The 26,140-nt window shown below is 40.1% G+C and overlaps 1 protein-coding gene across 12 annotated transcripts in view; it reads left to right on the top strand.

Moving 5' to 3' along the window:
- The window catches only part of spri (sprint), a 1,202,745-nt gene that overhangs the window by 1,133,808 nt on the left and 42,797 nt on the right, over positions 1-26,140 (top strand). For all 12 annotated transcript variants that reach the window (XM_067781444.1, XM_067781448.1, XM_067781447.1 and 9 more), the window contains 3 exons: positions 19,062-20,460; positions 21,854-22,975; positions 23,047-23,238. In XM_067781444.1, the coding sequence (XP_067637545.1) occupies positions 19,062-20,460; positions 21,854-22,975; positions 23,047-23,238 (2,713 nt within the window). The remainder of the gene's footprint in view (positions 1-19,061; positions 20,461-21,853; positions 22,976-23,046; positions 23,239-26,140) is intronic.

The following is a 26,140-nucleotide window of genomic DNA, read 5'->3' as shown; positions in this document are numbered from 1 at the left end:
AACAAAACAATGCAATGCAATGAAAATGCTATAAGCGTTACAAAATTTATTACTATTGCAATATTTGTTAATGAAATGTTTGTTGTTGGAGGTTCAGAGGAGTACATAGCAGCATAGAATGTGTGATAGAGATAGCTAGAGTGAGAAGGACATAACTTGTATATACGTTATTATAACGCTTTTGTTTGTATTGTTAACTGAGCCTAAGCAGAGAGAGGGAGTGCAATTACTGCTATTGTGTAACGGAAATTAAATGTAAATTGCTTGAGTACATTGTGGCATGATTACCGATTGAGAGAGTATGTGTAATATCTTTAATAATATATAGTGGAATTGTAGTAAAGAAATATTTTAGGATGTATTAATAACTGTAAGATATAATCTTCCCCAATTTTCAGTACCTATCAAAGGTATACGAATGTGGTCTCGTGATGCATTTAGTATAAACAAAAATTAGTTTTATGGGGGAAATTTGTGCAGTTACTCTTTCTTGTCGTCGAAATTTTTTATCGGAGGATTTATCAATGTTCTGCAGAAAAGTAAAGCTGAGTGTAATTATAGGCCGCTGGTGCTAATCCAGACAATGTGCATTCTACTACTAGGAGAATTCCTCTTTGAACTGGGGTGTGATCGAAAATAAAGGATTCCAAATCCTAGGATTGAAAAGACTGCCAATAGCTAAAATCCTCAGGCAAAAGAACACACTTACCTAAATAAGGTCGAGTCAATTTGGGTAAACTTTGAACTGCGTATTGTAATAAATTCTTACCTTTAGTTCACGTATGTATACATCCCTAAAACGGGGATGACACGAAACACATATTTTACTGTTGAAGTTGCAGGCATCGTTGCAGTTGGCTTAGGAGATCTTGAGGACAATTCGAGTAAATTTGTTTCAATAATTTTATTATATTTACCAGAGAATACTTTACAGTATTGTTATCCGCTTGTTCGAAAATTTAAAAATTCCTTGTTTGAGATCATACTCAGCTAGTGCAATAGCACTGGTTTTGGTATGAATTTCCCGGCATCATACTGAAGAAGATGATTTTATGCTGATGATGCACATTGTATACACCACCGTGGCAGCTCAGTAGCTTTATGAAATGAAGGTTTTTCCAAGTAGTATAGGTTTGTTGGAAACCACTGGATATGGCTTGCATTGTGCAGCAAACAACAGCCACTTAAGAACTTGAGATCCGCTTCAACTTGCTTTCCCTTAACGCTGTCTTCCAATTCCCTATCGTCAAACAGAATACAGTGGATGCGATCCTATGCAGTGCTCTTAAGGTTAAAGCACTTAACATTTATTGAGACAGCGAGAATTCAAATTGAGGATGGTCTGCGAATACCATGTCACTCTTCTGATTGACTTTAATTAAGATAAAAGGTCCGACCTTTACGAGCGTACTCTGGTTCACAGAAGGTTATGACATCATTCTTAGTGATATAAACAAACAGGTGTCGGATCTCTATGCCAGGAATTTTCCGACGAATCCGCTACTCAAAGAAAAATACCCAGAACTAGCAGAGGATGAACGCACTCTCCCTAGGGAGACGCGCGTCACTCTAGCTCAACTTCAATCTGGGTACTGTAACAGGTTAAACTCTTACCTATCCAGAATCAACCCGACATACAAAATGTATATCCTGCGTGCAATGTGTCCCCATATGACACCAACCATCTCTTCAATTGTAATGAGGAACGAATGCCTCTAACACCCCTCTGATTATGGTCCACCCCTGTTGAAACAGCAAGTTTCCTTGGACTCCCGTTAGAGGACAGTGATGAAAATTTGTGATTGGTCGCATCTATTGGATGGGGCGAAGCACTGCTACAGCAACAACAACAACATCTTGACGGTTGGTTCACTTCACATCGAGACCTGAAAACATACAAATACAAGCACAAACACCATCACCAACACACACACAAACAAACTAAAACTACTGAAGCTGAAATAAAAACTCAAACTTAAACTTAACTTAAAATTAAACTTAAAGTTTAACTAAAATTAAAACTAAAACTAAATCGAAATCTAAAATTCAAACTTAAATTTAAATTTAAACTAAAACTAAATCTTGGCCTAAAACTAAAACTAAAAATTAAATTAAAACTAAAACCTCCGCAGGACTAATTGCAGCCTTTATATGCAAGACAAGTATATAAACTTAGCCTGTCCTTACTTTGTGTCCCTATTTTTTGTTCATACTCAAGTTCTTTCCTTAACATAAGACTTCGCATTTCATTTGCCTTCAACATTTTGAGTTTTTTTTTTCCATTTTTGTTCTTTTTGGCTCACTTAAATATCTTCAACTCTATGCAATCCCAACCAATTCTTCTTCAATTCAATTTTAAAATTTCTTTTTCAGCCACTTACTTACTTACTTACTTAATTGGCGCTTAACCGTCTAAACGGTTATGGCCGTCCAACCAGGCGCGCCAGTCGCTCCTTCGCTCCGCCAACCGGCGCCAATTGGTCACACCAAGGGAGTTTAAATCGTTTTCCACCTGGTCCTTCCAACGGAGTGGGGGCCGTCCTCTACCTCTGCTTCCATAGGCGGGTTCCGATAGAAACACTTTCTTGGCCGGAGCATCATCTTTCATTCGCATAACATGGCCTAGCCAGCGCAGCCGCTGCGTTTTAATTCGCTGGACTATGTTGATGTCTGCGTATAGCTCGTACAGCTCATCATTAAATCTTCTTCGGTACTCGCCATCGCCAACGCGTAGAGGTCCATAAATCTTTCGAAGAACTTTTCTCTCGAACACTCCCAAAGCCGCTTCATCTGCTGTTGTCATGGTCCATGCTTCTGCCCCATATAGCAGGACGGGTACGATAAGTGACTTGTAGAGTATGATTTTCGTTCGCCGAGAGAGGACTTTACTTTTCAATTGCCTACCTAGTCCAAAGTAGCATTTATAGGCAAGATTGATTCTTCGCTGGATTTCAGTGCTGATGTTGTTGCTAGTGTTGATGCTGGTTCCCAAATAAACGAAGTCTTTTACTATTTCGAAATTATGGCTGCCAACAGTAGCGTGGTTGCCAAGGCGCATATGCGCTGACTCTTTGCTCGATGACAGCAGGTACTTCGTTTTGTCCTCATTCACCATCAAACCCATCTTTACCGCTTCTTTTTCCAGCTTGGAGTAAGCAGAACTAACAGCGCGGGTGTTTAGGCCGATGATATCAATGTCATCAGCATATGCCAGTAATTGCACGCTTTTATAGTATATTGTTCCAGTGCGGTTAAGTTCTGCAGCTAGTATAATTTTCTCCAGCATCAAATTAAAGAAATCGCACGATAGGGGGTCACCCTGTCTGAAACCTCGTTTAGTTTCGAACGGCTCGGAGAGGTCCTTCCCAATGACTGAGCTGATGGTGTTGCTCAACGTCATTTTGCACAGCCGTATAAGTTTTGCGGGGAAACCAAATTCAGACATAGCGGCATATAGGCAGTTCCTTTTCGTGCTGTCGAAGGCGGCTTTAAAGTCGACGAAGAGGTGATGTGTGTCGATTCTCTTTTCACGGGTTTTTTCCAAGATTTGGCGCATTGTGAAAATCTGGTCGATGGTAGATTTACCAGGTCTGAAGCCGCACTGATAAGGTCCAATCAGCCGGATCACGGTGGGCTTCAATCTTTCGCACAATACACTTGAAAGGACCTTATATGCGATATTAAGAAGGCTGATTCCACGATAGTTGGTGCATTTTGCAGTATCCCCCTTCTTGTGGACTGGGCAAAGAACACTTAGATTCCAACCGTCGGGCATGCTTTCGTCCGCCCATATTTTGCTAAGAAGCTGCTGCATGTGCCTTACCAACTCCTCGCCGCCGAACTTGAATAGCTCCGCAGGCAATCCATCAGCGCCCACGGCCTTGTTGTTTTTCAATCTGGTTATTGCTATTCTAACTTCGTCATAATCGGGCGGGGGGACATATATTCCATCATCATCGATTGCGGGATCGGGTTCTTCATATCTGCGCGGTGAATTGCTGCCTCCATTTAGGAGAGCAGAGAAGTGTTCCCTCCATAATCTAAGCACTCTCTGGACATCAGTTACAAGGTCGCCGTTTTCATTCCTACAGGAGTTTGCCCCGGTCTTAAAACCTTCCGTCTGTCGCCGTATTTTTTGGTAGCCACTTAATTTCCAAAATAATTCATTGCCTGCAGTCGTAATCTTTGCCATTTTCTATAATTAATTTCCAACAAATTCCCAACAGCCAATACACAAAGCAATATTTTAATTTGCGCTCATTTTCTATTCTTTGCGCTATTCTTCTATTTGCTCCTCATACTGACTTGTCTGCCATTTTAAAATGCATGGACACTCACACCAATGCATTTTTCATACTTTATTTGTTTTTGTTATCAACCCTCTCTTTTGAAATAAATATAGTTACCCAAATATTTCTATTGTTTTTGAGATTTTTTTCCATTCATCGTTAGCGCATGTTTCCGGTCCTTTGCTTTTAAATCACAAATTGCATTTCCGGCATAGATTTACAGAATAGACTAACGGGAGCAACAACCCTGCGAGTGAGTTTGTACACACACATACACGCATACTTCGAATACAAAAGCATATTTAAGAATAGCTGTACAATACTTCATTGAATGACTGAAAGTGAAATATTTTCAGTGATTTTTTCAAAAATAAAAGAAAGAAATATAGCCAAAAATTAGTAAAGAAAAGAGAAAGAGGCAAGCAACGAAGGTCCAGCACAAAAATCGAAGTTAACGGAAATTGAATCAATGAAGATAGTCAGCAAATGCAATCAAGAAATTCCAGCAAGTAGCGAATGTGATTGTGGTGCATGCTTTAAGTGGATATTAAATTTGGCCAATACTCGCTTGAATGTGGAAGAATCTTTTTGGCAGCTAGAGACTGTGTGTATGGCTGTGTGTGGTAAAAAGGATGAATATATGTAGCAAAGAGCTTAGAGCATAAAATAAAAATTCTTAAATAAACCCTTTTTACTTAGTCGTTGATACCATCACGTGGATATGTGTTGCTATTGCTGGTATTGAAGTGTATGTAACTCAATAAAATTGACCTGTAAAATTGGCTTATAATATGGATGCGATGAATGTGCAACATGGCGTGTGAGTACTCAATGTATAAGAGTTAGTGTTGTTCCGGTTCGAGTAGCTATGAGTACATACTCGAGTACTCAAGCTCAAATACGTTGTAATTTTCGTAGTCGATTACCTTTTACAAATACCTTCTTAGGTATCGAGTACAAGGGCGCAGTATCGAGGTATCGCTTATTCATTTCGAATAATATCTCCGATATTCTTGCTCTGAAAATTCCCGCCAGATTTAACTAATAGATTTGCTAAATGCCCTGAAAAATAATATTGCAAAACTCAATCCAAAAATCATCGGCTTCAACATGTTTTCTTGAGAACTTCCCGCTCGAACACTCCAAAAGACATCCCATCATCTTTCGACATTGTCCATGATTCCATACATCAGCGCAAATACAATAAGAAACCTAAGTATAGAGGAGTAATTTTTTTCAACAAGTACTTCTTCTTGTCCTCATTTGCCAAAAGACCCACTTTTTTCCTCTTATTCCAATCCAGGGAAGGTAGAACTTACGGCGTGTTTGTTAGCTGGAGGATGACATGCCATCCCACATTCTCTGCGTGTGCGTCGCTGTAGCAAGGCATAGAGTCTCTTATCTAAGTGGCGTAACTCTTAATCCCTTTATGATATGGAGTAAAATCGCTCCAGTAATCGCCATGAAAACTGATTGGTGTTCCCATTTGATATCTGGTTATCGCAAACCAGAAATTAGTCGCTTTGCTTGCTACGTAACCACACACATTGCCTTAGTGTCTTGGCCAGAAGTTTCTAAATCTGAAATTTGAGTATTTTTATTCAATATACATTCCAGAATCCTACCCCTACAAACAGTGTTAATAAGTATTCTTCTCTCGAAAATGTCGCTATGGCCGTAGAGTAAAATTTCTCATTTCGAATTCACCTTAGCTAAAAAGCACATCAGGTTTCACCAATTACTTTAAGCGACCACAAATACTTCAGGTCTTTCAAGTTTTTACCAACAAATTTACTATTTGGAAAACTTTTTTTGATGCAAATATCAACTCAAAGAGACAATAAGGGAGCGGACAGTGTTAAGGAATGGTCCTTAAACGTATTTAATATTACGCTTATTCCACCGCTGTTAGCTCCTGGACCCAGTTTAGAGAAGTTTAACATGAACATTGTTGTAGACGGCAAGACTTTGGAATAAAACGCACGAGAATATTTGTAACAAAACTATTTGTAATGTTTTTATATCTGATAAAAACAGATTCATTAATTACATTAAATTGGTTATATCGAATTAATTCAGGACTTACTTGTTCGTGCTCTTCCAATGTTTCTTTTCAAAAGAAAGAACCAGATGCGCACAGGACGATGCCTTTCTTCCACTGCCCACGGCTTTCGTTGTCGTCGCATATAATCACCACGTCGCCAGCACATATCGGCTTTACTTGTTTGAACCATTTTACGCATCTGGTCAAAGTCGGAAGATACTCGAGAACCCATCTCTTCCACAACGTTTGCTTTAACTGCTGTGATATATGCCACTGCTTTCTTAGACATCCCACTTCTGGTACCTCAGCTGCTTGGACGAAGTTGGGAGACCCCAACAGAAAGTGGTTTGGAGTAAGCGGTTCATCGTCTCTGTGTTCAAGCGGAACAGAATTCACAAGATTCTCCCCTTCTATAAGGAGGCTATATAAAGTCTCCAGTTGCGGAGCTTTTTCCTTTAAAGTTAACTGCAGCACCCTTTTTATCGTGCGAACCATTCGTTCCCACACACCACCAGCTGACGGATTTGCCGGAGCATTGAACAACCACTCGATGCCTCTGCGGCAGAATTCACTAGAAATGCCCTTTTCAACCTCTACCCACGTTTCTTTGCTAGCACCTACAAAGTGTGTGCCTCGATCGCTTCTCATACGAATTGGAACGCCCCTACGGTTAATAAAGTTGCGACATACTATAACGGCGGCGTCGGTAGATAGGTATTTCGCTAGCTCCAGGTGAATAGCCCTAATCGTAAGACAAGTAAAGATGGCCACCCATCGCTTTTCATGACGCCGTCCAATAGATACCATGACTGGACAGAAGTAGTCCACGCCTGTGAATGAAAATGGTCTTACAAACGGGGTAAGCCTGTCCTTGTGGAGTTGACCCATCAGTGGTGTTTGCGGAGCGGCTGCCAAATTTTTGCATAGTTGACAACTTATTTTAATTGATCTTAACAGACGGCGAAAGCTTGGAATACAATACTTGTATCGTATAGCGGCAACCATAGACTCGAAATTATGGTGATGAAACATTTCATGGTAATGTTTGCTTACCAAGAAAGACAGCGGATGTCCTTTAGGCATTATCACTGGTCGCTTAGTTGATGTGGGTATGCAATTGGCGTAATCGATTCGGCCACCCAAACGCACAACACCATCTTCATCCAATGTCGGACATAATTTGTAAATCGAACTGCCTTTACTTACTGGCGAACCACTGGACAACATTTGCATTTCGTCCACAAACTCAGTATTTTGAACTAGACGGTAGATACAAACAAATCTTTCTTGTTTGCCAGCGAACGAAATTTCGATACTGCTAATCGCACCCACGTCATTATTCGGAAAAATGTGTACAAGTTGGTATATTTAGCAAAGGGCACAACGTGATCGTATGTCTGTATTGTATACAGTGTTTTAGAACGCAGCTCGGTATCGATACCTTCCTCAGCAATGTCTTTTGGAACAGTTGGCCAACTATCTGCGTCCCACTTTAAAACTTGAGGACCATTAATCCATTTACAATTTGAGTCAAACTTCTCTGGACGCGTTGCATCGACAGCGGGATTGACACTCCCTGGCACCCATCTCCATTGGTGCACCTCGGATGACTGCAGCACTTCTGATACGCCATGAGCATCTAGGGTCGGATCTAATCCATTGGATCACAGTCTTGGAATCCGTCCAAAATAGTATCATGTTAGGTGTAACGTCGTGGCTGGCGATTATGACTTCCTTCAGCCGAACGCCTATAACGGCAGACTGTAACTCTAGGCGAGTTATTGACAGCGGTTTAAGTGGGCTACACCTTGACCGTCCAGCGATAATTATGACATCTGTTTTATTTTCGTAGCTCAAGCGCCAATAAGCTACAGTTGAATATGCAAGCTCACTTGCGTCAACAAAAATGTGCAGCTGAATGTCTGCCTTGTCATTAAAAAACTCCTGGTTATAACATCGTGGCACCTTTAAGTTTTCTATGGTTCGCAAACCTTTGTACCAATCAAACCATTTTTCATATATGTCATCAGGAATGGGGTCATGCCAACCCACGTTCCGCTGCCACAGCCGTTGTAGCAATACTTTAGCGCAAACTGTAGCGCTACAAAGCAAACCGAAAGGATCAAATATTGACATTAATACGCTAAGCATTTCCCCCTTTGTGGGGTTACGCTTACCATCTAGCACCGCCTTTGGTACCCTAATAAACGACAGCTTAAAACAGAAGTAGTCTCTTTTCGGACACCAGTGCATACCAAGTACCTTTTCAGTGGTACCTTCCCCCTTACAGGTGCTAACTTCCCTTTGCGAAAGCGATGCTGAACTGCCCCCTACAGCTTGCATAAGCTCTTCAGAGTTGGAGATTACGTTTCTCAGTTCAAGTCCCCCACATGCGTGTATTTCTATCACCTTCTTAGTTACCTCGATAGCTTCCTTAATGTCGTTGAAGCTATCCATATAGTCGTCGACATAGTGGCGTTGAATGATAGCTTCGACTGCCCTCGGAAAGGTGTCTCGAAAACTTTCAGCGTTTAGATTCTTAATGTATTGGGCGGAACAGGGCGAACTAATTGACCCAAATATCATAACTCTCATTACATATATATCTGGAGGCTGGAGAGAATTTCCTCCTCTCCATAGAAAACGTTGTGAATTTTGATCGTCATCGCGAATCAATACCATGTGAAACATTTCACGTATATCTCCACATACGGCTACCTTTCGTAGTCGAAAATTAAACAAAATATTTACCAATGATTTCGGTTGGTATTCAGACCGACCTTTCAACAAAGCACTATTTAGCGACATATCTTTAATCTTTGCGGCAGCATCAAAAACTAAACGGCGTTTATTCCCTTTGTTTGGGTTGGTTGCTACAAAGTGTGGCAAGTACCATGTACGATCATCAACGTTGTCAATCTCAGACACTGATAACTTTTTTGCATAACCCTTGTAAACGTAATGATCATTTTTTTGTATATACCAATCACGATATCCGGCATCTGCATTCATTTTCGATTCGACTTGTTGTAATCGCTTTACAGCTGTGTCAAAGCTTTGCGGAAAGCTAACATTATCACTGCGCCACAGTAAGCTAGTTTCGTATCTATTGTTTATAGATTTTGTAGTATCCCTGAGTAATTTTTCTGCTCGGATGTCTGCATCTGATCGGAATATTGGTACTGATTTCACTTCGAAATTATCAGCAACGAAATACTCGGCGATTTGCTGATTGAGTTCATATAAATCTGTTGCTTCAATGTTTACATGACCCACCATTACATCAGTAGCACTTTCTTCATTTGATCCAAAAATTGTCCACCCTAATTTGGTTTGATGTGCCGCAAAACCTTCATCAATATTTAAAACGCTAGTCGGTTGAATTAAATGCGTATGTGGCAAGCCTACCAATAACTGTGGAACTGCATTGCAATAATCAAAAATATATTTATCTCTAAGCTGTTTGTGTTTACGTATAAATTCGCCTAAGTGCAAAGACTGTTCGGGCAAGTACAATTTTTTTGTTATTTGTACACCGCTCATTTGGTATTTTGTGGATTCTGAAAAAATATCGCCGATCTCAAATGAAACTCGCTTCGATGGTTCACTCGTCGTTTGATTGCCTATCCACTTGAGGCGAAGCATTCCAGTTTTACCCTTCACTCCTATGGCGTTTGCGATACTTTCTTCTATCAATGAGATTTTCGCCCCTTCGTCGATGAATGCAATTGCAGTGACTTCGCCCTTTGGCCCTTTCAATTTTACAGGCAAATATTTCAGAAGTGTTTGTTTTGTGTCAGCTGATTTATAAACTGAATGCAGCGAGGTTGAAATTCACTGACTGTGGCCACTGGCTTGCTATCTTGTTCGTCTTTATTATTTGTATATGTATTATTATTAGAATTTTCTTTGTGCAAAAATCGGTTGTGGAATCTATCACAGCCTTGCACTCCACATTGTCGTCGTTTGGTGCAGCTATATAAATTATGGCCTGGTTGCAAACAAGAGAAACACAAATTGTTTTTCTTCACAACATTCCATCGATACGAATACTCAGCGTCTTTAAACTTTTGACATTTAAACAAATTGTGGTTTTCTTCACACATTGAACACTTTTTATCATCTTTGTTTATAGACAGTACTAGCCTTGTTTGCAGTTTATTTCTGGTAAACGATTGCTCATGTGCAGAAGATTGTTTCACTGGCATAACATCAGTGGCCATTGACACATACAACGCAACTGTTTGAAGCCAGTTCGCAAAATCTCTTACAGATGGGTACGGTTGCTGCAAAGTTAGTATGTGGCGAGTCCACTCTTCTCTTTCGCTAAACGGTAGCTTGCTCAGTAACTAATCCAATAAAATTGGATTGTTTAAATGAGGGGCGGCGCCGGAACTTTCAAGGAAAGCCGCCAAGTTTGAAACCATTGTACTGAAATTCAGAATGTCAGATATCTTCATGCTACTGATGGTAGGGTATGCACGTGCCTTTGCAATCTGGCTACGAACGAGTAACTCTGGGTGCCCGTAGTGGCGCTCCAAAGTGCTTATTACAGTATTTACATTCGCGGGATGTATTAAAAGTGATTCAACTTGTTGGCGCGCTTTAGTTTTAAGCGCTTTCTGTAGACGTAACAAGTTTTCCAAATCTGTGTAGGCATATAACCTAGTGGTTTCCTTATAGGTTGGCCACTCTTCTGGCGAGCCATGGAATTCGGGTAAATCGAGTACTTTGCGTATGGGTGGATGGACTCCAAGGCTTGCTGGCAACTGATTATAATTAACAATTGGATTTGTGGATGAAACGTGACGTTTTCAGTTAGTATGCCCATCGTGACCCTTAAGTTTTCTCTCTTTAGAAATACGAGCCGGACCCGTGCTCATCTTGTGCAACCAATATAAAACTCACTTATCAAATATCAAAAAAAAATCAGCTGTTTTATCAATCAATTAAAACTTACAGCTTGCGCTGCCATCTAGCGTATGAAAGCAACCGCCATTAATGCAGTGCAAATATTCATAATAGTGCCATAGTACAAATAGATTTTTTTGTGTGCTTACAATCGTTTATTTTTAACAAATTATTTTAATAAAATATAGCTAAACAAAAGCTCTACGACCAAAACTGCCCAAAGCTCGCTAATAGCCCGAATCTCCATCTTTACAACCAAAACTTTATTTATAGATTTGGATTCCAAATAAGAGCGAAAAAGGGACCCGTACATAAGAACGGCAATTAGAAATAATATATATGATACTTGGTTCTTTTTCTATCTTTTCACATGCTTACAGGCTCCAGCGTAATGTGTGCTAAATAAAAATAAGCAAAATCGGATGTCGAACACGCCCACTTTAAAAAAAAAAATTTTTCTAAGTCAAATTTTAACAAAAAATTTGATATCTTTACAGTATATAAGTAAATTATGCCAACATTCAACTCCAGTAATGATATAGTGCAAAAAAATACAAAAATGAAAGAAAATTTCAAAATGGGCGTGGCTCCGCCCTTTTTCATTTAATTCGTCTAGAATACTTTTAATGCCATAAGTCGAACAAAAATTCATCAATCCTTGTGAAATTTGGTAGAGGCACAGATTCTATGACGATAACTGTTTTCTGTGAAAATGGGCGAAATCGGTTGAAGCCACGCCCAGTTTTTATACACAGTCAACCGCCTGTCATTCCGCTTGGCCGTTAACACGATAACTTGAGCAAAAATCGATATATCTTTAGTAAACTGAGTTCACATACTTACCTGAACTCACTTTGTCTTGGTATTAAAAATGGGCGAAATCAGACTATGACCGCGCCCACTTTTTCGATATCGAAAATTACGAAAAATGAAAAAAATGCCATAATTCTATATCAAATATGAAAAAAGGATGAAACATAGTAATTGGATTGGTTTATTGACGCAAAATATAACTTTAGAAAAAACTTTGCAAAATGGATGTGACACCTACCATATTAAGTAGAAAAAAATGAAAAAGTTACGCAGAGAGAAATCAAAAGCCCTTGGAATCTTGGCAGGAATACTGTTAGTGGTATTGCATATATAAATAAATTAGCGGTACCCGACAGAAGATGTTCTGGGTCACCCTGGTCCACATTTTGGTCGATATCTCGAAAACGCTTTCACATATACAAATAAGGGCCACTCCCTTTTAAAACCTTCATTAATACCTTTAATTCCATATCCATAACGTACAAACACATTCTAGAGTCACCCCTGGTCCACTTTTATGGCGATATCCCGAAATGGCGTCCACCTCTAGATATTTATTATAAAATACTCTTTAATACCTTCCATATGAAACCCATGTCATACAAACACATTCCAGGATTACCCTAGGTTCATTTTCCTAAATGGTGATTTCCCCTTATTTTGTCTCCAAAGCTCTCAGCTGAGTATGTAATGTTCGGTTACACCCGAACTTAGCCTTCTTTACTTGTTTTTTTTTTTACTTTATTTGGCACGAGCTAGCTTGAGGCCAAAAGCGTCTGCTATTCGCGTGAATTTGGTCATCGTTTGTCTATACAAAGACCAATAATAAGCATTAAATTATTATCAACGTAACAAAAAAAGTTGACTGCCTAAAATAATATATATGTATGTGTATATATTAGTTGCATGCTTTAATAAACACTTATGTACCCAGATATGTATGTACAAGTATAGGTACTCCATTTTAAAAAGTGCAATATTCAAGGGCATAAAATTTCCGCTGCTGCTACCCTCTTGCGTTCGCTCTGCTGTGTTCTTAATATAAATTGTATTATGTGTCGGAGGTATTTTAGTGTCACTGTACTAAAGCAATATTTTTTATGCCCGCCCCAGCGCTGCAAGGTGTGCTCGTAGTCAATTCAATGACAAGCTTTGCGGCATTTGGAAAAGCATCTTTATTTACTGTTTTTTTTTTTTCAATTTTGGGAAACACATTTTCTTAAGGATGCAGTTTAAATTTAGTTCTGGTAGCTCTTAAAATATGCAAACTCGTTTAAGAGAAACTTTATTTCCTTGAATTGCATGGCTTTGGCACATACAAAGAGTACATAAATATGATTTTAATATGGAATTCAAGCAAATTTATATATATTTGCAAGATTTTCAATGTTAGTTCTGCATGCTTCTCTTTTTCTGCACTAAGTGCATCGAGCAGTTGAAATCACTCTGCACTAGGCATGCTGGAACTTGAGGTGAAATAAGACAAGCCATCTAGACCACTTCATTTCTGTTACAACTTCCTTTCCCGCGATTGAAGGAGATGAAAATGTGTGAAAATCTGAAATCCAAGGTATGACTAGAGTATTGTCAGGACTGTGAAAAAAGTTAATATTTGGCGTGATTCGACTAGGGGAGTTAAGGTCGAGATTCTTTTGCAATTTGTATTGGCGGTAAGAGACCTGCATGTTTTGGTCTGACTCTGTACGGAAGCTGCACAGAATTTTTTCATGGCAGAAGTACGCTGAGAGTGATTGCCAAACAACTGCCGAGGGCTGTTTAGAAAAACTAATTGAAAAACTGTTTTCAAAACTTTGTATCTTGCTCAGCCCAGGACTTGAAACCAGTATCTTCGGTGTGGTTGGCAGAACACGCTAACAGCACTCTATGGTTGGAAATAGCATATCAAAATGCCATTGGCTGTGCTTTTGAATCTCTTGACTGCTGTCAAATGTACTGAGAGAGAGTCTTGAGCAAATTGCGACAACCCGATTTTATACGTCACTTTATAAGGATTAGTTCGTTACCTTTGTTCCCAAAGTGGACAAAAATTACTATACGAGTACTGAAAAATGCAGGACATCCCCAAGATATAATTCATGCTAAAATGTGTTAAGAAGCCAAACAAACTTTGTAGGCAGGGGAAGGCATTGTCTCATTGTCTTTACACCCTCTTTATCGATATCGACATGTTTCACAGGTGGTTAAAGCTAGTGAGATAATTGCCTGTTTTGATGAAGCCATCACATATAACGAGCTCACTTTGGTCATTTTGTAGACATATTCTTCTTTTTCATAAGGATCATCCCCGAAGGTTTTGGCGTGTTTTGTCGATGTGGAAGGCCTTTTGCTGGACATTGATGCGGTGCGTTTCGGAAGTAGCACCATTAGGTAGTAGCCCAATCATCTCGGCAGCAATTTGAAATGACCATGTTAAACCTTCGCCATATGTAGGAGGGCTCTTTAAGGAACGGCAATTTATGCTTAAGTATTTAAATATGATGTGGCATGCTTATTACAATCTCTTCTCTTGAAGCAGTTTGTAGAAAAGCCAAGAAGTTCTAAGTGGCATTAAATTATTCTTATCAGAATGCCAAGACAAGCGATGCTCTATTCACCAGAAGAGTTGAGACTAGACCTACACTTAACGTGGACAGAATTAAGATGTATATAAAAAGCCTAGCACATGGAATATGTCTCTTTTTTCCACCCTATAGATCTTCAATTCTTTGATCAGACTCGTTATTAGCATCTTTGGTATAGCAGAGTAGACTCAGAATCAAGAGCTCAGAAAATTTACTTTGTCAATCGTTCGATAAACTAATAATGTGTGCTACACGGGAGGCTGCACTATAAACGTCTCATTGGTGATACTCTGAATGCAATGCTACACTAACGTCCATTCACTTCTTCGGACCAAGATGGAGTGAACAGAGGTAAATTTTGTTGTAGCCTGGGATATAGACAACGGTAACTCCACCTATTACCATATGCGTAAGAGATCCCTCAACAACAGCCGTAACAACAACCAGAATCGCCACGGTACCTGCTTTTATAAAAGTAGCAGGAACCGTAGACACCACGCTAACCCTAGCCATAAGCACACCTTACTTACTTACTTAATTGGCCCTTAACCATTTAAACGATTATGGCCGTGCAACAAGGCGCGCCAGACGCTCCTTCGCTGGGTTAACTGACGCCAATTGCTTAGATTAAGGGCATCGTTTTCCACCTGCACGAGTGGCGGCTGCCCTCTTCGTCTGCTTCCATAGGCGGGTTCCGATAAAAATACTTTCTTAGCCGGGCATCATCTTTCATTCGCATAACATGGCCTAGCCAGCGTAGATGCGCAAATCTCGACATAACCGTAACTGAAACTGTAGTTGTAACCAAAACCGTAAACGTAACTATAACCGTAACCTGGTACCTCAACGACAACCGTGGCAGCGAGCAGATAGCCGTAACCATTAACATAACCATAGCCGTAAGTGGAAAATCAACTATAGCCGTAGCATCAACCTTAACCGTTACCGAATACATAACCATGACCAGCTGAATATCTCCATACCGTAAACAAAAACATTTACACACGTCTTCTTATGTCCCCAGAACACCACCTACACAATGAGGCGGGAGTACTCCCCATTAGGGAGAGAAATAAAATGCTGAACAAACAGTTTCTGTTGAATACTCAGAAACCTGGGCATCCCAAAAGACAACTGATTGATGAGGCTACACCTCTTACGGGCTTAAGGGGTCATCTCCGTAAGCATTATGAGGAAATAAGACACCTGAGAACACAGCTGCATGAAGCAAAAAAACTCATGCAGGTGTTCGGCGATATCCACAAACAAGCGTCGGACACCTATGCCAGGAAATGCCCGGCGAATCCTGTACTTAATGAAAAATGCCCAGACCTAGCGGAAGAGGAACGCAGTCTCCCCAGGGCAACGCGCATCACTCTAACTCAACTTCGATTTGGTTACTGTAAAAGGTACCTATTACCTATCCAGAATCAACCCCGACGTATAAATGTATATCCTGCTTGCAATATGTCACCATATGACACCAACCATCTCTTCAATTGTAATGTGGAACCAACGCCTCTAACACCCCTCTCACTATGGTCTACCCGTGTTGAAACAGCAAGTATCGTTGGACTCCCGTTAGAGTACATTGATGACAATTTGTGATCGGTCGCACCTATTGGATGGGGCGAAGCACTGCTACAAGAACAACAACAACGTTTACACACCAAACAACTCATTGCTCATTATATGCTGTAATAGGATCGCACTTCACGTTTCATGTTTTTTGATTTCTATTCTCTTTATATACCCTTCCTTTAGTCTGGTCTTTTAGCTTCTATTAATCTCTCTTTGATACATAACTTAATTTCATTTTCTTAATATTTAGTCCCATTGCAATTTCTTCTACTTCATGTTAGCATCATCGAAGGTTTTTGGATGGAGCCATCGTCCTCTCATTGACCATTTCTTTCATTCAGTTTATGTGAAAACGATTAACGCTTTACACAATGAATACAACATCGAATCAGAGATTTAAAAGAGCGACAAAACATTTTATCTACGGATTAACACATTTACTTATTTACTTGGCTATTAAAAATATGGCAAAGAAACAAATTCACACTTCGTCGAGGACTGCTGACGAGTATTCAGTGTCTGCAAAGTTTCTCATGAACAATGCCCTGCATAAATGCGTATTTGAATACGTTTGCATTGTAAAATTCATAAGCAGGTGGTTTCATAGGTACTCACACTCATGCTATGACAAACTCACTTAAGCGTTAATTTTGTCGATTCTATTTTCACATTTCTCACACACAAACTTATTTGCTTACTTCCTGGTGCTCACCCACGCATAATTTAGCTTTATGCGACACTTTAAGTTTATGTTGTTCATACGCCGTGTAGCACCAAATGCAAGAGCCCTAGGAGCGCACCCAGTGCAAGTCTCTACCGGAAGACAAAAAAACAGAAAGTTTCTCAATGAATAAGCAACATCGTTCTTATGCTGCTACACAAATACATACGAAGAAAGCATATTTATTTAAGTATGTGTGTATGTGTTAGTATGAGTGTGTTAAATCTAAATGGCTACGTACAACAAAAGATACGCGACTGAGTGATGACAATTTATCATTGTTATAATGATATGAAATTTATGTGCAGCTTTTTAACGCAACATTAAATTTTGCGTTGCAGTTGATGGGTATGAATTTTACGTCTTTGTGTGTGTTAGAGAAAGAACAAAACGCCTGAAATGGTACTGTTGTAAAAATTGTTTCTGAATTGAAAACTTTGCTCTTGGAGTTTTTATTTTGTGGATAAGAGGTGGTAATTTCGGTGCCCTTAAAAGGCGGGTAGTTAAATTAATGAAGACTCATTCTTAACTTGATGTTCCCAATTACTGCCTGTACCTCACAAATTCACCTAGTCGTTTAGGTGCCAATTATTGATCGTGATAGATAGATTGTTGTGAGGTTATACACTGCAACCAATTGTTGTTTTTGTTGTTGTTGTTGTTGTAGCAGCGCTTCACTTTCAACAGGCCTGGACCAAAGAGCTAAGTGTGCTTAATGCGTTGGTTCCACATTGCAATTGAAAAGATGGGGGATACGTTACAAGTGGATACGTTACAAGTGGAACATATTGTAACGAATGTTAGCAGCACTGAGCGATGCTATCGTCTCTAAGCCGATGCTAAGCAGTGACGTGAATTCACATCCATAGTTCAATCACTATGTATCTACATAAACGAAACAATAATTGCGTCTACACATATGTACCATGTACGTATACGAGCAGCGGAGAGTCAATGCACAAACACATGCATATATCTGAGATACTCCTGAAAGTATGCAATGAGAAAAACTATAAAATTGTTCAATTGTAGTAACAGCTGAGAAGTTTGAGAGCTGCTGGACTAGTAGATTCTGGAAGCGCCTAGAAGATGCGAACGTTGAAATCCAAGAGTACAAAAGGCGGCAATTGTAGAGGCGCTGAAATTCAGTTTGATTTGAGTTGTCAAGCCGTTTCGACTAAGACACTATCTAGCGAGCAAGAGCAGTATTATTTTGAATAGTAGAGTTTCATTGGAGCTATCAATCAGTTTGGTTATTAAGCAAGCTATTCGATGCACAGTTTGAGTGTTATTGTGAAGTACTTTAATAAAGGCCATTTTGCATTATTACAAATTGGAGTTATTTATTCAACAGTTTGGTGATTCGAACTTAGCAGAGGATTGCAAATAAGAGGATTTGCAAGTAAATTCGTTACAATATATTGGGCATGTTGTTGTTGTTATTGTTGAACACTCCCCGAAGGCCTTGGGGAGTGTTATCGATGTTGATGAACCTTTGCCGGATGCAGATTCGGTACCTTCCGGTAACAAGCACCATAAAGGCACTAGCCCGACCATCTCGGGAACGATATTGGGTATGTAGGGGTTGATTCTGGATAAGTAAGAGTTTAAGCTATTACAATATCCAGATCGAAGCTGAGCTAAAGTGAACCGCGTCTCCCTGATGGTTGCACAAGGAAAACTAAATGCTGTTTACTGGAGCGACCCTCAAAGATATATACGATATGGGGTTTTAGTCGTAGTCATAGAAATCCTGAGCTACATATTGCCAGTCTCAAGATCACATTTGGCTCTCTACATTAGCGTTAAGAAGTTATTGACAATGATTTCATAGAAAGAGTCTTTGGACTGGCAGAAAAAGAGGCTTTGGTTTAAAAATCAAGATATACAAAATCTGTCGGAAGGCAGTTTCCATCAGTAAACATTGCCGTTTTCGGAACGAAAGATGTAACCTTGTTTGCTTTTAGATGTCATAGTTTGAGGAATCTAGATTTATAAACTCTGAGTAGTTTCGTATTTTGTGCAGTTTCCGTTCGTCTTCGCCTAATTTTCTAACCTTTTAAAGCTATCCACAGACTCGTAACTAACCTCAAAAATCGTTTGTTATTCTCTCTTTACAGAACTTCATTGTACGCGGCTCCAGCCAAATCAACACAATGGCGGTTTCGGTACGACTACCACCGGATACAGGCCCCTACATTGAGCACTATTTAATACAATCAAATGATGGAATTTTAAGTCTAGAAAGTTCACGTTTCACATTCGACTCAATACCAGCGCTGATCGCACATTACGCTCAATGTTGCGATGAGCTGCCCGTACAACTTGTACTGCCACGAGCTTTGCGCGAAGTCAAAAACCGTCAGCAAATTTCCTCACTCGCTTTACTGGGTCAGGAGTTTTGGCGTTATCCAATGTCTTGCCCAAAACCACATGAATCAGAGGCTAATCTTCTCGATGCTAAATCACCAAACTCCAATTCGTTGACTGAAACTAGCGGACTTGGTACAACGGTCTTCAGCCATTCTGGCGCACCACAATCTGCAAACATCTTCAGCCCAACCAATAATCAAGGTGGACTCTTTAGTCAAGCTGGCACGCCATCGGATACCAACTCGAGCATGAGTTCATTTACAACAAGTGGTGGTCCACAAATGCAGCTTATGAGTCCTGAATCGGTGGACTCGGTAATACTAACAATGTCGCCAGTGGATGTGAATAATCAACGCAATGGTATTTCGAGTGAGTCAGCGACAACTGCGACGAATGGCAATCTTAGCACTTTTAGGTCACACAATCTTGCACCCCTTTCCGTGAAGAACTTGAAAGGTATGACGGATAACGGCATACGCCCACAACGCCCCAAGCCACCCAACACACTGAATTTGGATCTACGCAAGCCGCCAGCGCCACCACTGCGTTGTTTTAAACCGCTTACACCCAGCAGCCCACTGCCAGCCGATCATGCCGCATTGAATGCTGCGAATAATTTTACCGTTACAACTACGGTCACATTCTCTATGGAGAACAATAACTCACCACAGTTTGTTGAAGTGACCACGCCAGCGACTGCCACCAATATGATTGCGCCAAGCTCACACAACTCAAATGCTACATTTCAAACCTTCTCGAAACGTTTATCTCCTGAGGGTGAATGCAAAGATACGCTTTCTTCACAGGGCTCCTCGAATGGTAGTCGGTGGCAATCGCAGAGCAGCAAAGACTCGAATCACAGCCAAAGAAAAATATTATCACCATGTACGGCGGGCACACCAACTAACGCCGTGGGTGGCAGTAGTAAAGCGCGACGTGCCAAAGCACGCAAGGAGTCAAAGCACTATCAAGAATCAGATATCTTAGAAAGTCCACAGATATACTGTCGCAGCGCATTGGGTGACAAGATCAGCGACTATGAGGATTTATGGTCCCAAGATGCGAATGACCGCACAGGTTTGTTGTCGACTTTTAAGCCCGCAGAAGGTGTACAGGGTAAGCGTCCGGACTTGCTGGCGGAAACACGTAAGTATTGACCATTTTTCGTTAATAAGTAATTAATATCCCGGTAGTGTAGACTCGTGGGGTATTGTTAGTAGCACCAAATCGGACATGGTCTAAAAAGGATTTCTTAATATCAAAACTCTCCCAGCAAGTAATCGCTTTGTTTTTACCATCTTTATTGTCAGTTTATTGGTTCCTTTATTTAATATCACATTAATTCTGTGAAGTCAGTACAAGGCTAACATCTCCTCAAATATCCCCAGCTGAACCTTAGCAAGAAGTATTACCTAGACAGAGAATCATCGAAATTAATGGCCAAACCCTGGTTTTCTCCTACTGAGTTGAAAATGACTCCAGAATCAGACTTTTTTGGCTACCAGAAGTCATCGAATGTAACAAAAATACAGATAGAGCAGCCATTGAACGAGGACCCCTCCTCTAGTTTCTCCTAGGCAGACACAACCTTGAGACCTCGATCACCACAAATAAAGCTGCTATGGTTCTGAAGAAAAAAAGCTGGCCACCGAACCTTTTACATCCTTAACCGATCATGATGCGGCACAGATTTCTATGTATTCGGTTGTGAGTGAGCCAGGCAGCGATCTTGTTATGATATGGTTGTAGAATACCAGTCATTATGGGATACAAGGCTCTGGCAAAAAATATGAATCGGACACTCTGTAACAAGTTTCGGCTGCAAAAACTAATGGGGCATGCGAAAATCTTGCATGGTTTGGCCATGTGTTGGTTCGTGTTAAAGGTTCTTTAAACTAAAGTTGTGATGACTTTTTGATGCAACAATTGGGGAGCCCGTGTTTCAGACGCCGTCTGGTCTCATTAATGAAGTGTTTACAAAGAGATTGTAGATTCTGATTTCTCTTTCGATCCACAGTGAAACTCCCATGAATACCAGGAGACTCCAGCCTTGTGTTACAAGGAAATTGGGGGTCGAAACAAATTAAAGAGACTCACTGACTTCATAAGACCTTCTCTTGGAGAGGTCTCGCTGAGAGTTTACAAATATAAATCGAACATGGAAACTTTTAAGGCTTTATATACCTCACTTGTTCGCCTTAATCGGGTTTTTAGAAAGTAGGAAGGTAGGAAGTTTTAGTAGACAGATGCACTCGCTGCTAAATTGAGCAGATTTTCTAGAAGGAGCATGAAGTACTTTGGGTTGGATACCTTTAACGTCCGCAAAGATGATGTATAAGATATTTTAGAGATTAGAATTTATCAAATCTGCCATCTCATCATACAATTGGGTTCTAGTGCAATTTTGAGAAGTAGGCTTAACTTGGCTCAAATTTTAGAAGAGCGAATTCGATTCTAGGTGTTTGGTGTTCGGATCCAACATAACTAAGAGGTTTTCCTTTTAAAAAAATTTGAAAATGCTCTCATTTTCTATTTACAGCCACAGTTACTTCTCTAAGCGCCAACTTGCTATCACCTGCCAACTCCACTGCCAACCCGCCACAAAAAAGTGATCCATCGTCCCTAATCGGAGCCACACCTACTGCCGAATCAACTACTACTGTTACTAACTCGTGTGACACACAACAACTCATACAATTTTCCGCTGATGCCCAACCACGTTCACGTGCTGGTCTACTCTTGCCGGGTCTTATGAGTCAATCACTATCTGAAGATCAATTTAAATTATGCGAACCTACGGAAGGTGATACCACACCCACAGCTGATACGCCTGCCTCACGCAGCAAACAAGGCAGTCCCTTCTATGCGGAACCGGCGGATGCACTACGTGAAGCCAGCATTTTGCGACGTTCTCAACGCGGACCACTCTTGCCTGCAAATCATCGACATTCCGAACCGCCAAAAAGCGGACTGGCACGCACACCATTGTGTCCGCTATTAATACCCAAAGAATTTGAGAAAATTGCTGGTAGTTTGGATGAACTAAAAAAGAAGCAACAACAGCAAAAAGAGCAGGAACAACAACAAACTGCAGTGCAGCAGCAGCAACCGACAAAACGCGCACGAGCACGCTTCGAGCAATGGCAACTCGATAGTAGTTGGGAGTTTATGGGTAAACAAGATGAGGACGAAGATAATGACTATGAAGTTGGTTGCGGTACGGACGAGCATAATGGCAATAACAATTACGGCGATTATGACACGGAAGAACAATGGCGTCAACAGACGGCATGTGAGCGTGAAAAGGAGAACTCATTGGGTCGTGAAGCGAACAAAGAGAATAAGCAGAAACCTCTAACAGTACATCAAATAATTGCGAAGCGTTGTCCCGATTTAAATCTGCCGGAAATAGTGCGTTGTTCAACGCCACCACAACAAGCATATCAAAATGGTCAAAAGCTCTTGAGCGAGCATCATGGCAGTCAAAAGTCGTTTGACAGTCAGACTGGCAGCCGTCTTTCATCCTACGACAATGTTGGTGGCACTTACTCCTTCTGTCAGTCGTATTTGAATGGCATTGACTCAGCGCAATCGGATGATGGTACAGTGTTCTCAGAGCCATGGGACTCGTCACAATGGGATTCTATTAACCCAGCGGATGGTGAGCTAAGGGGTTTTGGGTTTGTTTTCTAGTGCACTTTTTAACGCTTTTGCTTTGTGTACAACTTCTAGATGTAACCATCAATTCAGATACAATACACTTTTCCAAATGTCGACCCGTCGTCTCAGAGGATGATACCCTAGTTGAAGAGCTGAGCACCAAAGAAAGCAATCAAGACACATTGAAAGCTAAGAAATCGCATGCCAGACAAAAAGTTGCAACAATTATACGAAATCCCAGCATGCGAGATCGGGAAATACTACGTAAGTACCTAACGGGTTATATTTGTAGGCTAAGAACTGTTATGTATAGAATTAATCAAGGCTTTTAGCAGAGATTTGTATGTAGACCACTTATAAGCGGTCGATACCTGAGGTAAGATCTACCTAACAGTAGCTGCTAAGTCGCAAGAGTTACACGCTCCATATTGAAGTCTTAAAGGTACAAATAGTAGGCATCCGCAGCAAAAAGGGTTAGGGTTAAGTCCTTAGAAAGTGTTACGTGAAAATGCAACAAATTAATAAACCAGATTATCCCGAAATATCAGCTTTAGGCTTTTACGTATTCCGAGGAAAGTATATACTGACCAATCGGGGTAAGGAGCTTAAAATATATCCGCAGTAAGAAAAAATCACTTTCGAGACATTCGATCTATTGTTGTTGTTGTTGTTGTAGCGATAAGAACACTCCCTGAAGGTCTTGGGGAGTATTGTCGATGTTGATGGTCCTTTGCCGGATGCAGATGCAGTACGTTCCGGTACCAAGCCCGACCATCTCGGGAACGATTTGTTATAACCACATGCGAACTTCTTGGCCAACACGCCTTCCCACCCCCTAGATCCATGAGGAGTTCGGGGTCGCCAGAGCCTCGGCTGTTAATGAAACAGGATTCGCCACGGATAGTAAAGGTTGACAATTGAGTTTGGAGAGGCCATATATTATATATATCTAATGCTGAATTGGGTGTTAGGGTGCGCTATAAATGGCTACATTTATCATCATTTAAACCTTCGGTAGATGCAGATGCAATTATTGATTATGTTTCAAAAGTTGGTAACATATCTCCTTCCCTTATGCGGTTTCAAAAGCTTGTTAAGAGAGATGCAGATACACAAAAGCTAACTAATGTCACTTTCAAGTTTGGCATCGCCGCTTCTAATTACAATAAGATTATTGATGTATCAATTTGGCCATACGGAGTAAAAGTAAGGCCGTTCCGTTTTTTCAAAGAGCCGTGATTCAGCAGAGCAAGTCGTGAGTGTTAATGCGACTTCCATTGTTCAAGCATCTACATCATGCTCAAATAATAATTTCCGCTTAAATATTTATTTCCAAAATATGTCAGGCATGAGAACAAAATCCTTGGATATTTACGCGGCTACTTCTAATTATGACTATGGCTTATTGGTTCTGGTAGAAACGTGGTTAACTGCGGATTTTTCTGACAGTGAGTTTTTTATAAAAACTTATATTATGGCTATCGCTAGGATCGTGATAGTTTACACACTAGTCTATCCAGAGGAGGCGGAGTCCTGATAGCTGCTAAGAAGAAATTTATTACTTCCATAGTTCCTCTTATTATTGATGATCTTGTTGTTGATCAATTAATTATTTACATTAGAGGTAAAACTGGGTTTCTTTATGTTAGTACTTCCTATATACCACCAAATGTACTGATAAGCTTTATGAAGATCATGTTAACAATATTATGTACGTATCGAAGACTAATTTGAATTCGCAATTTTGTGTATTCAGTGATTCGGTGGCGGCCACCGTGGTGTGATGGTAGCGTGCTCCGCCTGCCACACCGTATGCCCTGGGTTCGCACCCGGGCAAAGCAACATTAAAATTTTAGAAATAAGGTTTTTCAATTAGAAGAAAATTTTTCGAAGCGGGGTCGCCCCTCGGCAGTGTTTGGCAAGCGCTCCGGGTGTATTTCTGCCATGAAAAGCTCTCAGTGAAAACATGTAGGTCGCGTCCGGCCAATTTGTAGGGAAAATCAAGAGGAGCACGACGCAAATTGGAAGAGAAGCTCGGCCTTAGATCTCTTCGGAGGTTATCGCGCCTTACATTTATATTTATAGAATCATTTGGAGTTATCTTCCAGGTGAAAATACTCTTATTCCAACAAACGTTAATTACGCTAATGAAATGCATATTGTTGATAATTTTTACAGTTTGCAATTAGTTCAAATTAATAATTTTGTAAACTCGCTTGGTAAAATGCTAGATTTAATTTTTGTTAGCAATGAACAACAACAACATAATTTGGCTCACGCCTGCTGTCCAATTCTGATAAGCATCATGTTCCATTAATACTGGAGCTTGAATTTTATGAGTTTGATATTAATTTACATAATAATGAGTGCGGTTTCAACTATAGTCGCTGCGATTTTGGCTTAATAAATAGTTTGATTTCCAATTTTGACTGGCAACTCCTTTTTAATGGGCGTAATCTCAAGGATTGTTTTGCGTTATTTAAAAACAATGTGTCAGAAATAGTAAATAATAATATCCCGCGTTTTCCCGAAAGAGTGTATAAGTTGCCTTGGTATACCAAGAATCTAAAGAGACTTAAAAACTTAAGTAATAAATTTCATAAGCTCTTCAAATCGAACCCAAAATTGTTTTGGAATTTCATTCGCTCCAAGCGCTCATCTTCGGCAATTCCCGTGTCTGTGTCGTATCAAGGTAAGAATTCCACATCGTCTTTCGACAAAGTTAACTATTTTGCTGAATTTTTTTAAGGCGAATTTCGTGATTGATGAACCACTGAATGACAATTGTGATATGTTCAATAATATACCGTCTTATCTCAACTTGTGCTCATTAGTTCTCGATATTGATGACATTACTTTGGGTATTAAGGCTATCAAGGATTCAAAGCAATCCGATTATCAACAATTTTCATTTTTATTTTTAAAGCAATGTGCGGTTTCTGTTGCGGAATCTCTAACGTATTTATTTAATTTATCACTAAAGTCTGGCATTTTTTTGGATGAATGGAAAATTTAGTACATTCAACCAATTCATAAGAGTGGCAATAAAAATGAAGTTTCAAATTATCGTCCAATCTCTAAACTTCCTGTTACATCTAAATTGTTTGAGAAAATTGTTATGGGTAAAATATCATTCATGGTTAATCGTTATCTAAGTTCTTGTCAA

The sequence above is a fragment of the Eurosta solidaginis genome, chromosome 4 (genome assembly GCF_040869045.1).
Source record: "Eurosta solidaginis isolate ZX-2024a chromosome 4, ASM4086904v1, whole genome shotgun sequence".
NCBI lineage: Eukaryota > Metazoa > Arthropoda > Insecta > Diptera > Tephritidae > Eurosta > Eurosta solidaginis.
This window is presented reverse-complemented; position numbering and strand designations above follow the sequence as displayed.